Source organism: Primulina eburnea, unplaced genomic scaffold, assembly GCF_022965805.1.
Source record: "Primulina eburnea isolate SZY01 unplaced genomic scaffold, ASM2296580v1 ctg507_ERROPOS390280, whole genome shotgun sequence".
Lineage (NCBI taxonomy): Eukaryota > Viridiplantae > Streptophyta > Magnoliopsida > Lamiales > Gesneriaceae > Primulina > Primulina eburnea.
The window spans coordinates 115557-127329 of NW_027331309.1; the positions used below are offsets into that span (position 1 = coordinate 115557).

Sequence of the window (11773 nt, forward strand, 5' to 3'; positions counted from 1 at the left end):
TGCTTCTGCGCGTAAATCACCAGACTCTCGATCTCCTTCGCGCCATCGATCTGGCCGTTGCGATTGGAATCGACGGCTATCACTCCCTGACGCGCCTTCCACCAGCCGAACCACATGTGCAGGCTGCGGAGGGCTTCCTTCAGCTCCTCGCGGCTGATACGGCCGTCTCCGTCGAAATCAAAGCTTCGGAGCCACGCCTTGAATTCCTCCGCGGACATCTCACGGTTCGTATTCAACACTTCGATGAAGCACATCAACGCCATCGATTTTCGGTTTTTGTTCTGTATGGTCTATAAAATTTGGCGAGTGATGACTGATAATTGGAGAAATTGGTGAGGGATTTGTAGAGGTGGTAGAAGAATCTGGTAGCAACTTTCGGAAAATGCAGCTTCACGTGTGCTTTTGATCGGCATCTTTTGCTTTTGAATTTTCTAATTTGGTGTGCGTCGTTCATAAGATTCTGATAACTGGTGATCATGAATTAATCCATTATTTTAAGTCGTATGATGTTGTTCTTCATTTTTTTTTTAATGTACTCGAATATATAAACTCAATTGCCCTCGTCAATAATTATGTTCAACACTACATACACGAATATTTATCACTTTACTGATTCGATCGAGTAGTAAAAAAATTGATTTTAGTAGGATCTCGTGTTTAAATCTTGTTGATAAACGGATAGTACCTGGGAGAGCTTTAGTTGATTTGACTCGGCTTGATTCGGGTTTAGTTTAAGTTCAGTAAGAATTCAGAAATGAGATATTTTGGAAAGAAAATAATACGTACTTGTTTTTAATATGTGGAGAAGGAAGATTTATCTTGGCAGTATTAAAAATGGAATAAACCTCCGGTGGGGAATTTTCAATTGGATGTAGACGGGGGAATCAATATTATCAAGGGTTGTTTATCGATAGGTGGTATCATTCGAGATGCCGGGGACAGACTGTAGCGGCTATGGCCGGCTCGTCTATTTGCAATCCTGGCTCGGTTTTCACGGGTGAATTAATTATCATTCTAGCTGGAATGAATCTTTGTAAACAACTTAGTACGAGTGTATTCAGATTCATTGGAAGCAATAGTAGGGAATGCTACCATTGAGTTCTTTGGCCCTGAGGTTTTGGTGATTATTCAAATCAAAAAGCTTCTTTCGGACCACGATTTTGTGGGAATTCAAATATGTGGAAATAAGCTAACCGGGCAGCTCACAAATTGGCAAAATTCGCTGCTTCGATTGCTTATAGTGTAAGATGAATTCTGATTTCCTTCTAGGCTACAAGAAGTTGTATTTAACGATTATCCAGAGTAATATATTACTCAAGAAGTTGTACTCAACGATTCTCGAGAGTAATATATTGCTTTTTCTTTTTGAAAAAAAGAAGTATATTATATGACAGAACATGTGTCAATCTGAAGCTTATCATTAATTCAAATATATGTAGTCCATACTTGACCTCAAATAAAAGAATTTTTATTACAATTGTGGTCATTATACGTGGAGGGTAACTCAACCCCTACCAAGAAACATTATCATGAATGACATGGCAATCAAACTTGCCAGAATGGTGCTCTTAAAGCTGTGCCAGGATGGAGCTTTAACTTTGCTAGGTTGGTTCGTTCCCAGTTCATTTCCCACGTGTGCCGTTGCAGCTGAACTCAATGCCTTTTTTTTTACTAATTATTTAGCCAGCAGACACCTATGGATTCAAATTTTGTCGATGAGAACTGAGAAGGTGATACACAAGAAAAATGGCTAAAACAAACAAGTCTACCCATGCTTATGACGTTGAATTGTGTGGGAACATTTAGAAAGGCGACAATCAATTCTTGTCCTCTCTGCTCGTTTGCCACCCTTTTGGATGTTATGATTGCACATCGAGTATTCCAGCATTAACATCAATGAGACTGAAGCCGAGTGGTTTATGGAATTGATTCTGTTCCATGGTCAACCTCACATTGTCAGCATCCAGCCATTTTCCTGATGCTGCGTAGATATTGTGTAGAATCACGTATGCACCAGGATCTTTCAAGTTCGTTTCTAGCAGTAGCCTACCAAATTCCTCTCCGAGTTCATAATTTCCATGACTCAAGCAAGCACCTAACAAGGACTTAAAAACACTTTCCGAAGGCTTACAAAGCAAATTTTGGACAATATCCCGAGCCTCCTTCAAATAGCCCTTTCTACCAAGGAGGTCTAATATGCACGCATAATGCTCCATACATGGCAATACACCATCTTGAATCATACAGTTAAATACCATCCTTCCTTGTTGGACTAAACCAGAATGGCTGCAAGCTGATAAAATCCCCATGTAGGTCACTTTATCCAGCTTCAAACCTAGAAGCCTCATCTGTGAGTAAAGAGACAAAGCAGATTCACCATCCCCATTTAAACCATACACATTAATCATTATATTCCAAGATTTTGTGTCCTTTTGTGGCAAGAGATCAAAGAGTTTTTTTGCAGAAGGGATGCTTCCACATTTCCCGAATAGATCAATCAACGCGTTACTAATAGCAACATCTTTATCAAATCCCTTTTGTACCACAAAAGCCAATATAGAGTTTGAAATATGTAAGTTCTGCAGGTGGCGACAAGCTGAAATGAGGTTCAGAATAGTTACATTATCAGGCTCAATGTTGTTCCGAAGTAAATCACGAAAGAAGGCAACTGCCCCTCTGGCATTCTTTGAAAGTAAGTATGCAGATAGAACAGTATTCCACGAGGAAATGCTCCCTTTCTCTCCCTCGTGAAACAGCGCCAAGCATGAAGCGAAAATTCCAAATTTACCGTACATGATTATGAGAGACGTGAGAAGATTAGTTTCTAGAGGGATTTGAAGTCTTAAAATGTAAGCATGGATAGATTTACCTTCAAGATTTGTACAACAAGCAGGTAACACGTTCAACAAGGTTACATAATTTGGTCTGTGACCTTTCTTTATCATATGAATAAACGATTCCAAGGTCTCCTTCGGTGAGTTATGATATCTATAGCCAGTCAAAATAGCATTCCAAGAAACCACGCTTTTATTAGGCATGTCATTGAAGAGTAACCTTCCTGCTCCAAGCTGTCCACAGTTTATATACATGGTGACAAGAGAATTAGCTAAGGAAATATCATCAGCAAATCCAGTTCTGATAGCATAGTTATGAATGGCCGACCCCAAGATTAGATTTTGAAACTCGTTGCAATATGAAAGAATGCTTATTAAGGAAACCAAATCAAACTCAACACCTTGTAACCTCATATGATGCAATAGGAGCAGTGATCTCTCTGGTTCTCCTTTATCCACACACCCAGAAATCATGGTGTTCCATGAAACAACACTTTTGAGAGCCATTCTATCGAATATACTAAAAGAAACTGCCAACTCACGGCATTCAATATAAAACCCCATCAATGAATTGCACACATTAAGATTCGAATCAATCCCCATTCTAACGCTAAAAGCGTGTGCGGATTTTCCCAGCAAAATAGCCTCCAATTTAGAGCATACAGTGAGGATACTAATAATCGAGATTGCGTCTGGCTTACAACCATCCATCTGCATGTCGTGAAATGCAGTCAAACTATGCTTCCAAAGGCCGTTGCTGGCATATGCTGAAACCATGGAATTCCACGACAAGAGGTTCCTTTGGTTGACGTTACAAAAAAGTAACTCAGCCGAATAAATATTTCCTAATTTTCCATAAACTGACAGAAGGGCCGTGACCACAGAGAGTTGTTTAGTGAACCCAAATTTCATTGCATAAGCATGAAGCGACTCGACATAACAAACGCACCCGAGATTCTCACTAGAAGGAATAAGAGACACGAAAGTCACTACATCAGGCTTAATATCATCGAGTAACATTCTCTGAAACAAAGCAATAGCATCCTCTGGTTTATTATTCCGTGTATAAGCAGATATTATAGCATTCCAAACAACAACATTCTTGAATGTCGAAGTATCAAAAATATTTCTAGCAGCCAACATGTCCTGACAATTAGCATAAGTAGAAATCAGCGCAGGCACTAAAGACTCCCTCATTGCATATCCAAGTTTATAAGCAAGTCCATGAAGAGATTTTCCAAAATCGAAAGCTACTAATTTCGAGCATACCCGAAACAAACTAGCAAATGTGCTAGTGTTAGGCCTCATTGCCATGTATCTCATTTCATGAAAAACCCGAAAAACCTCATCGTCAAACGAATTAAAAGAAAATCCAGAAATCAACGCGTTCCAAGTAACCACATCTGGTTGAGAAATTTCATCGACCAACTTACGTGCGTTATCCATTTCACCACCTTTGGAGTAAAAATCAACCAGGCTCGTTTGCACAACAAGATTTTCCCCAAATCCATCCCTTGTAACGAGACAATGCATCGATTCACCACGCCCAGTGTCACTCAACGCAGAGCATGCCTTGATCACAAAAGGGTACGTGTAGTTGTCCGAAAGACTTCCCGAAATTCGACCCATTTCGTAAACACTCAGCACATTCCCGAACAGACCATTGTCACATAAACTCCTAAGAAACAGATTCTGCAGCGAAAGACTCGGCTTTTCGATTGTTTTGAAAGCTGAGAGAGCTAAATCCGGAAATCCCAGATGACAACACTTGGTAATAAATTGTTTGATTAAAGATTGGTGCTCAATCAATCCATTTACAATTAATAAAGCGTTCAAGGCCCTAAAATCTTGGCGCTTCTGGCAGCATGGAAACAATGAAAGGACAATGGTGGCAAAATTTGAACTGTTGTAGAGAAAATGGCTTCTCAGTGAGGAACCAGTTAAGTTCGCCATGAAAGCTGAAACTCCATCTCCATCATTTAGTGAAATACCTTTTTTTGGGAATGGCTTAGATTATATTTTTGCTAATTATTATTAACAAAATATAAAAGATTTAATTTTAAGAAAATACTATTATTAATAAGAAATTATTTAAGAATAATGATGATGATGATGATGATGATGATGATGATGATGATGTCAAAATGAGTGAATAGCATTAAATAATATCAAATACACTAATAATATTATTGTCAATCCTCTGCTGTAATTTTAATTTTTTTTTTTTTTGAAAATATTGTGATGGGTAATAAACCAAAATTAAGTTTAGCCTATTAACATTCATGCCCAATTAAAATCCTTAAGCACAAAGAAGGGCTCGCATGCTTAAACTTCAACAAAAGCTCAATAAATAGATCTCTTATTTCAAGCAAGGGTGTCAAAATTTGACACGATTTATCAATTTGATACAGTTTATCTCGAAACAAATCAGGTTTGTGTTTGAAGTTTTTGGGTTCGGTTTAGTTCGTGTTGGACCCGATAGCTGACCCAAATTAAAAAAAATATTGTCTATATTTTTATATATTGTATGTCTGAAAAAATATTTATTATATATTTATATCATAAATTTTCATAATTTATTATTTATCGGCTAAACTTGTGTGAGACGGTCTCACGGGTCGTATTTTGTGAGACTGATATCTTATTTGGGTCATCCATGAAAAAATATTACTTTTTATGCTAGGGTATTAATTTTTATTGTGAATATAGGTAGGGTTGACAAGTCTCACAGATAAATATTCGTGAGACCGTCTCACAATAGATTTTTATCTATGACACAGGTCAACTCTATCTATATTCATAATAAAAAGTAATACTCTTAACATATAATAAGTAATACATTTCATGGATGACCCAAATAAGAAATATGTCTCATAAAATACGATTCGTTAGACCATTTCACACAAGTTTTTACAAGAGTTATTTATTTTATCTGGTTTTAGGTACTACGATTAATTTGACCACAAGAGGATTTTCGTTGAGTATATATATATATATACACTCCACAAATTGTTAAATATATTTCGTTTTGACTTTTTGCATTAAAATAGACAAAATTAACTTTACTGTTCTTTTTTAGTTTCACCATAATAATATACATTTTAAAGCATATTTTTTAGACAACTATTTATTTTAAATTTTGGCAAAATGTTATATCAATTACAAATTATTTTATTTATTTGATAAACTAAAATAAAAAATTTAATATTTTGATTGGAAGATAATTAAAATAAAGTGTACAACTTTAATGTTTTACAGCGTAATATTGACTGATCATTTACTCTTGTACATTATTCTACATAATCAATTCAATTTCAGATAGACAACTCTTGAATTATTGTGTGATAATTAAAAATAAAACTTTTAACTATTTTAAAATAAAATATTTTTAAAATCTCCAATTTCACTTTTTTGTTTGTATCGCCTAAAAAAGTTCGATCAGACATGTTAACAATATCATAAAAAAATAAAATCCAAATTGAAAAAACAAAGAAAACAAAATATTAAGCAACAGAGATGGAAGATTCATTGGTTTTCATCTCCCATTTTGCTCATGTAAACTTTACTTTATTACCCAACCCAATGTCACAACTCACAACCTAGAACTATTTACCAAATACCACGTGGCACTAATTGAGTGGTCAGTTATAGACTTTCCCGCTGTTTTCAGGTGACGCCGAAATCCTAAACCAAGGAGCCCTACTTTTCATTTCTTTCATTTGGGGCCCTGAAAAATTAATATTATCGTCACGACCCCTCTTCTTTTTCAAAACTACCCCAAACAGTTTCATACTATTCTCATATTCGTCAAAATCGACACTATCTAAACCTGGATCACCCACGACACCACCGTCAGCCCCGCATCCGAGCTTCATAATGCGTTGGATTTGATCCGGAGAGACATTCAGCCGCTGATTCAAGTAAGCAATCAATTCATCGCACTGTTTCTTGGTCTGCGTCAGCTCCGAACTCAGCGTCTGATTATCTTTTTTCAGCTTGTCATTCTCGTCCGATAAATCAGACGCGAGCTGAGCCGAAGCCTGTATCCCCAGTGAGCTGGGATTCTTGGGGTTCGGAGATGAAGTAGAGGTTGATCCTAAATCTTCGCCGGAGATCGCCGGTGAATTTTGGTTTTCGGCGGCTGTGGCCTTCCCGCCGGCTGGGTTTTGTGAAGAAGCTATTTTACGGCGGTGGATTCCGGTCAAGAGATCTCTTTTTCCTCGCTTGAAGTTGTCGTTGGCGAACTCCCATTTGTCTGGAATAGTTTTTCGAAAACCCTGCAAGAAATAATTCCGATCACGCCTATATGATGGCACAAAATCAAAGAAAATAATCCATGGATACCAATTTTTGGGCAAATTAATTGGCGACATATTTTTAAATAAAAATCAATAAGCTGGATCATTTTTTTTAATGTTAAAACTAGAATCTTGAAAATCCCTCTGTTAATAAATCTTTATATTGCAAGAAGCATACATAAAATTAAACATTAAAAATTTATAAGCACAATACTATTTAGCTCATAAACTTGCACGTCAAAACTCCAATTATTTTAGAGAAAAAAGCAAGGGAAAAAAATAAACCATTCTTTATTTGATAGTTGACAACTTGATATCAAACCAATTACTCAACTTTGATACCTTAGTTTACCAAATTTGACAGACTGACCAAAATTACAGTTTTTCGATAAGTTTTCATATAACCAAGACGGAAATCAGCAAGAAAAGGAGCAAAAGTTAGAGGCTAATTCAGCAAACATCTGATGATCAAGAAACTTACATAGGTATTCAGCTGGCGAACGAAGCTGGAGAAATTGTTGTGCTTGAAGTAATTGGGCAGCAAATCCTTGGCAAACTCCGCTGTTTTCCAGACAACAAACGTCGTCCCGCTCTCGTTCCACGATATCACGTCGTTGGTCTCCGGATCATCCACCAAATCGTAAGTCTTCGTCAAGAACGGCGCCGGAACCGACCTCAGCGCCATCGATCACTCAAAAGACCAAAATCTCTCACTAGACAAAAGAAAGAATCAATCAGCAACTAAAGAGCAAGAGGGCGGTGAGGAATTCCCAGCCCCAGCAATAGAATCCAAACCCAGAACGAACGAGATCGTGTTTCGAGATTTTAGCAGTTCCCATCGAATAATTTTTCTTGTTTAGGCGATGGTCTGATGACCCGACAGAGGGGAAGATCAACCATAACTTCTTGGGAGAAATCTGGGGCCTGGGAATTCCTGGTCGCGGGGAATTTAAATAATGGAAGACAAAGGAAAAAATGGGCACCGGCAATGGGACAGTCTACCTATCTAAGAATTAATTCATATGGAAACAAAACCCATTTTTGGTACGCCTTTTCGAACGTTTCAAACAGACAACCAATCTAACAATTAATTCGTAAATCCTATTTTCGTATTTTTTCTGAACTTTCTTTGGAAAAATTAATTTTCCTTTATGAAAATTGAAATATTAAAACCTTTTGTTAAATAATTTTTATTAAAGAATTAAATATTATCATTCAAGGTGCGTGATGAAACTGACCCAAGAAAACTTTGTTTCGCTAATCTCAATTTTATTCTAGAAAAACAAAGATAATAAATATTATACTATAAGAATACCGTGTGATATGGTAATCTTGTTCTCGAAGAACCTTATCTTAGTAGTGATGGTGTAATTAATGAATGAGGAAGACTTAAAAATAAAAATAAAAATAAAAATAAAAAAGGTGGGCTTGTAAAGTACGACGTGACATATAAGTTGTTGAATTTTGATTTTTGCACCTAACGATTTCGATTTCCTTTCCATTTCATGTGTGGGAATTGCCGCCATTCCCTCGGTCAAGAAAGATACACATGTTTTTAACAAGTTGGTCGGCATCACAAATAGGGATGTGTTTGGTTGAATTGATTAATAAAGATAGATTAATAGTTAAATATTTATCGTTAAAATTTTAAGATATTTTAATAATCATTTTGACCCGGTTTAAGATCCAATTTTATGGATAACTATTTGATTAATAAAATTAGATCTTAAACCAGGTCAAAATGATTATTAAAACATCTTAAAATTTTAACGATAAATATTTGACTATTAATCTATCCTTACTTAATCCACCCAACCAAACACACCTATATGTATAAAAAAAAACTCTTATTATTTTATGAAACTCATTTTTTACGTGAATCGACACATAAATACTACTATTTTCATACCTAATACATCATATTTCATCTAAATATGAACCAGACCTTACATTCTAGAATAATAATGCAATTTAAATTCAATTTTTACGGTCCCACTGTCTAAACTGGTATGAAAACATTAAACGTATACAAGAAAGTCACACCCTGAGACAAGCAGCCTGTTTCTGGCGCTGCTAGATACTCCCGAGCAACTTACAACCCTTCCGATCTCCGATCGCGAGCTATTCATTCCATTTGCTAAATGATTTAAATCATCGACACGAACTAGAATTTAGATGTCTAAACAAGACACTCAAGGGACATTTGCGGTTGGTTGTTTGAGGGTATTGTTAACGGCCCGATGCATTTGGGGTTATTGGGGGTGCATGCATGCATGTCTGAACATTTAGGTCTTAGATGTATTGCAGGCGTCGGATCTGGAATAGAGGCACTGTCCTAATGCCAGTTAATCGAAGTAATTCTCTGCATGATTTTAGACATCACCGACATCTTACAAGAAGCCGAATCATCATCGCATATGTATTAACCTAATTCGTTTTGACCGATTAAATAAAATTTGTACACAATTTCATTGAAATTTGATTATGGATCTTTTCCTTTGTGGACTGATTGATTATGGATATATTGATCCACCTATGTTGACTTTTTACTCTAGCCACAGATATGAATTTATATCCCAATATAATATCTTTATATATTTGAAACCCTTGGATGAAAAAAAATTAAGTAAATTTCAAATTTATTGTATATTAAATTAAAATGTTATAACCTTAATAGTTGTACATATATGATTATTTGGATTTCTGATATTTTTAAAATCCACTCTATATCAAATTTACTCTATTTTGAATTCATCCCAACATAATATCTTGATAGATTTTTTAAATTTTATTTTTAATTATACATATATATGACTATTTCAAATTTACATATATATGAAAATACTTTTTCAGACGAGCTTAATTATCACAAAGAGTTTACCTGTGTAGTTTAACTGGCTATATATGACATTTAATGGCAGAGATTTCAAATGCAAACCCGAACTTTTCTTATGCGGGCTATAAATATGAAGCCCACATTCTCATGTGGGCTATGAATAAATAATCTTGGCCTGTTCCTTTTAATCGAAAGCTCTTACGAGTGCCATTGCAGTAACAAAAGGCTTTGTTGCCCTAAAGAAATATTATTGTCTGGAAACAAAATCTTACAGCACCTGCCACTTTTAACTTTATTCTATCTGCACATATCACACGCGTGCATCCTCTCACTAAAAAAATATATTATCGCACGAGGGTTGCTTTATTTACTAGCGGTAGTGGAAGTGGAACCCCTACTTGCCGTGCGTAATCTTTCCAATTGAAAGTTGGATTTCTTGATAGGGAGGCCATTCAACTTAAACAGTATACATACATATATATATATATATATACATATATGTATATATATATATATATATATATATATACAGGCACATATTGTGTGTAAAGAGGACCTGTATATAATGACCAGTTGGTGTTTTTAGCATAACGTGGTTGGAAAACGCTTCTTCCATCGCGCGGTTTATATTATCCCATAAAAGCGTGTTTAACACTACATGTTTGGTGCTCAGTAGATAAAGTCGCCCCTGTACTTGGGTTTTTTTTTAAAAATAATATATTTTTAAAACTTATTTATTAAAATATAACATATTCTAAAATATTATGAAAATATGACAATCCGGAGTTTGAAGTTGCTGATTCACTGTCTCGGTCAGAATCCGAGACAGACTGACACGGATTCTAAGAATACGATTATAATTTTTTTTTTAAAAGGTAATCGGCGACGGTTTAATAAACCGTCGCTATTTGCGACGGTTTTAAAAAAACCCGTCGCTACCGAGTATTTGGCGAATTCCTCACATCCTTCAGCTCAACTTTTCGGTTTCGGTATTCTTCTTCAGCAGTTTTTTTTTCTTCGGTCCGTGTCTTTTTTTTTGTTACAAAAATTCAGTGATTCTCTTTCCCTTATAAATTACGTCGATCGTGTGCTTAACGGAATTCTTAATTTGATTTGATAGTTTTCTGTCGCATAACAGAATTTGAGGGAATTGCGTCGAGTCTCAGTAATTCGGAATTTGATTTTTGAGAATTGTATTGAGTATCAGAATTTGGGAGAATTACGCCGAGTCTAATTCGAATCACTGTTTTTTCTTTCTATACTGAATTGTTTTTTTGTATATTATTTCTGATAATGTTTCTAATATGAATAACTACAAATATTTTGATTATACTAATACTCCAAATATTAATCTCAATATAAAAGATTAGTTAAATAATTAATATCATAATATATTTATATTCTATGTTGAATTAAAAATTTGTTTAAACGTGGATGCAAAAATTAGTACACAATTAATACTATTATTATCTAAATTTAATTACTATAAATAAATATTTTTAAATTGCTGACATTAGTATAAATAATGTAATTATTTAAATTACCGTAACTTAACAATGAAATGTTTAAAAAATGTTAAAAAATTGTAAATTCTTTTCTTGCTATAAATAATTGTTTTCATATTTTAAGAGGAACGTGAAAATCTTAATTTGTTTAATTTCAACAATGTTAAAAAAAATTACCGCAACTTCTAAATCCCAAAACAATTAAGATTCCCAAACAATAATAAATTCTTTGATTCAATAGTATGAAATATTGTTTCGGAAATAACGTTATTTTATTATTGTTTAGGAAAGAATATTTCT

General features: G+C 34.9%; 2 protein-coding genes across 3 annotated transcripts; both read right to left on the bottom strand.

Moving 5' to 3' along the window:
* Window positions 1-1414: 1414 nt before the first annotated feature.
* On the bottom strand, window positions 1415-4817 carry LOC140821310 (pentatricopeptide repeat-containing protein At5g39350-like). The gene is made up of 2 exons (XM_073181775.1): window positions 1770-4817; window positions 1415-1694 (listed from the first exon to the last, which is right to left on the bottom strand). The coding sequence occupies exon 1, from the start codon at window positions 4785-4787 to the stop codon at window positions 1860-1862; it is 2928 nt and encodes a 975-aa protein (XP_073037876.1). The 5' UTR covers window positions 4788-4817; the 3' UTR covers window positions 1415-1694; window positions 1770-1859.
* A 1520-nt stretch (window positions 4818-6337) lies between these two features.
* Window positions 6338-8146, bottom strand: LOC140821313 (heat shock factor protein HSF24-like). 2 transcript variants are annotated; one of them, XM_073181780.1, is made up of 3 exons: window positions 7614-8146; window positions 6431-7111; window positions 6338-6394 (listed from the first exon to the last, which is right to left on the bottom strand). In XM_073181780.1, exons 1-2 carry the CDS (start codon window positions 7815-7817, stop codon window positions 6476-6478), a joined length of 840 nt encoding a protein of 279 aa, XP_073037881.1. In that variant the 5' UTR covers window positions 7818-8146; the 3' UTR covers window positions 6338-6394; window positions 6431-6475. The 2 variants fall into 2 exon arrangements, with proteins under 2 accessions (XP_073037881.1, XP_073037880.1); XM_073181779.1 differs by having other exon boundaries at window positions 6338-7111; window positions 7614-8145.
* Window positions 8147-11773: the final 3627 nt, after the last annotated feature.

Excerpts from the sequence above, each read along its gene's own strand:
- LOC140821310 (XM_073181775.1), bottom strand. The coding sequence starts at position 4,787 with ATGGCGAACTTAACTGGTTCCTCACTGAGAAGCCATTTTCTCTACAAC.
- LOC140821313 (XM_073181780.1), bottom strand. The coding sequence starts at position 7,817 with ATGGCGCTGAGGTCGGTTCCGGCGCCGTTCTTGACGAAGACTTACGAT. Across the intron at positions 7,112-7,613 it reads TTCGCCAGCTGAATACCTAT|GGTTTTCGAAAAACTATTCC; the intron begins GTAAGTTTCTTG and ends TATTTCTTGCAG.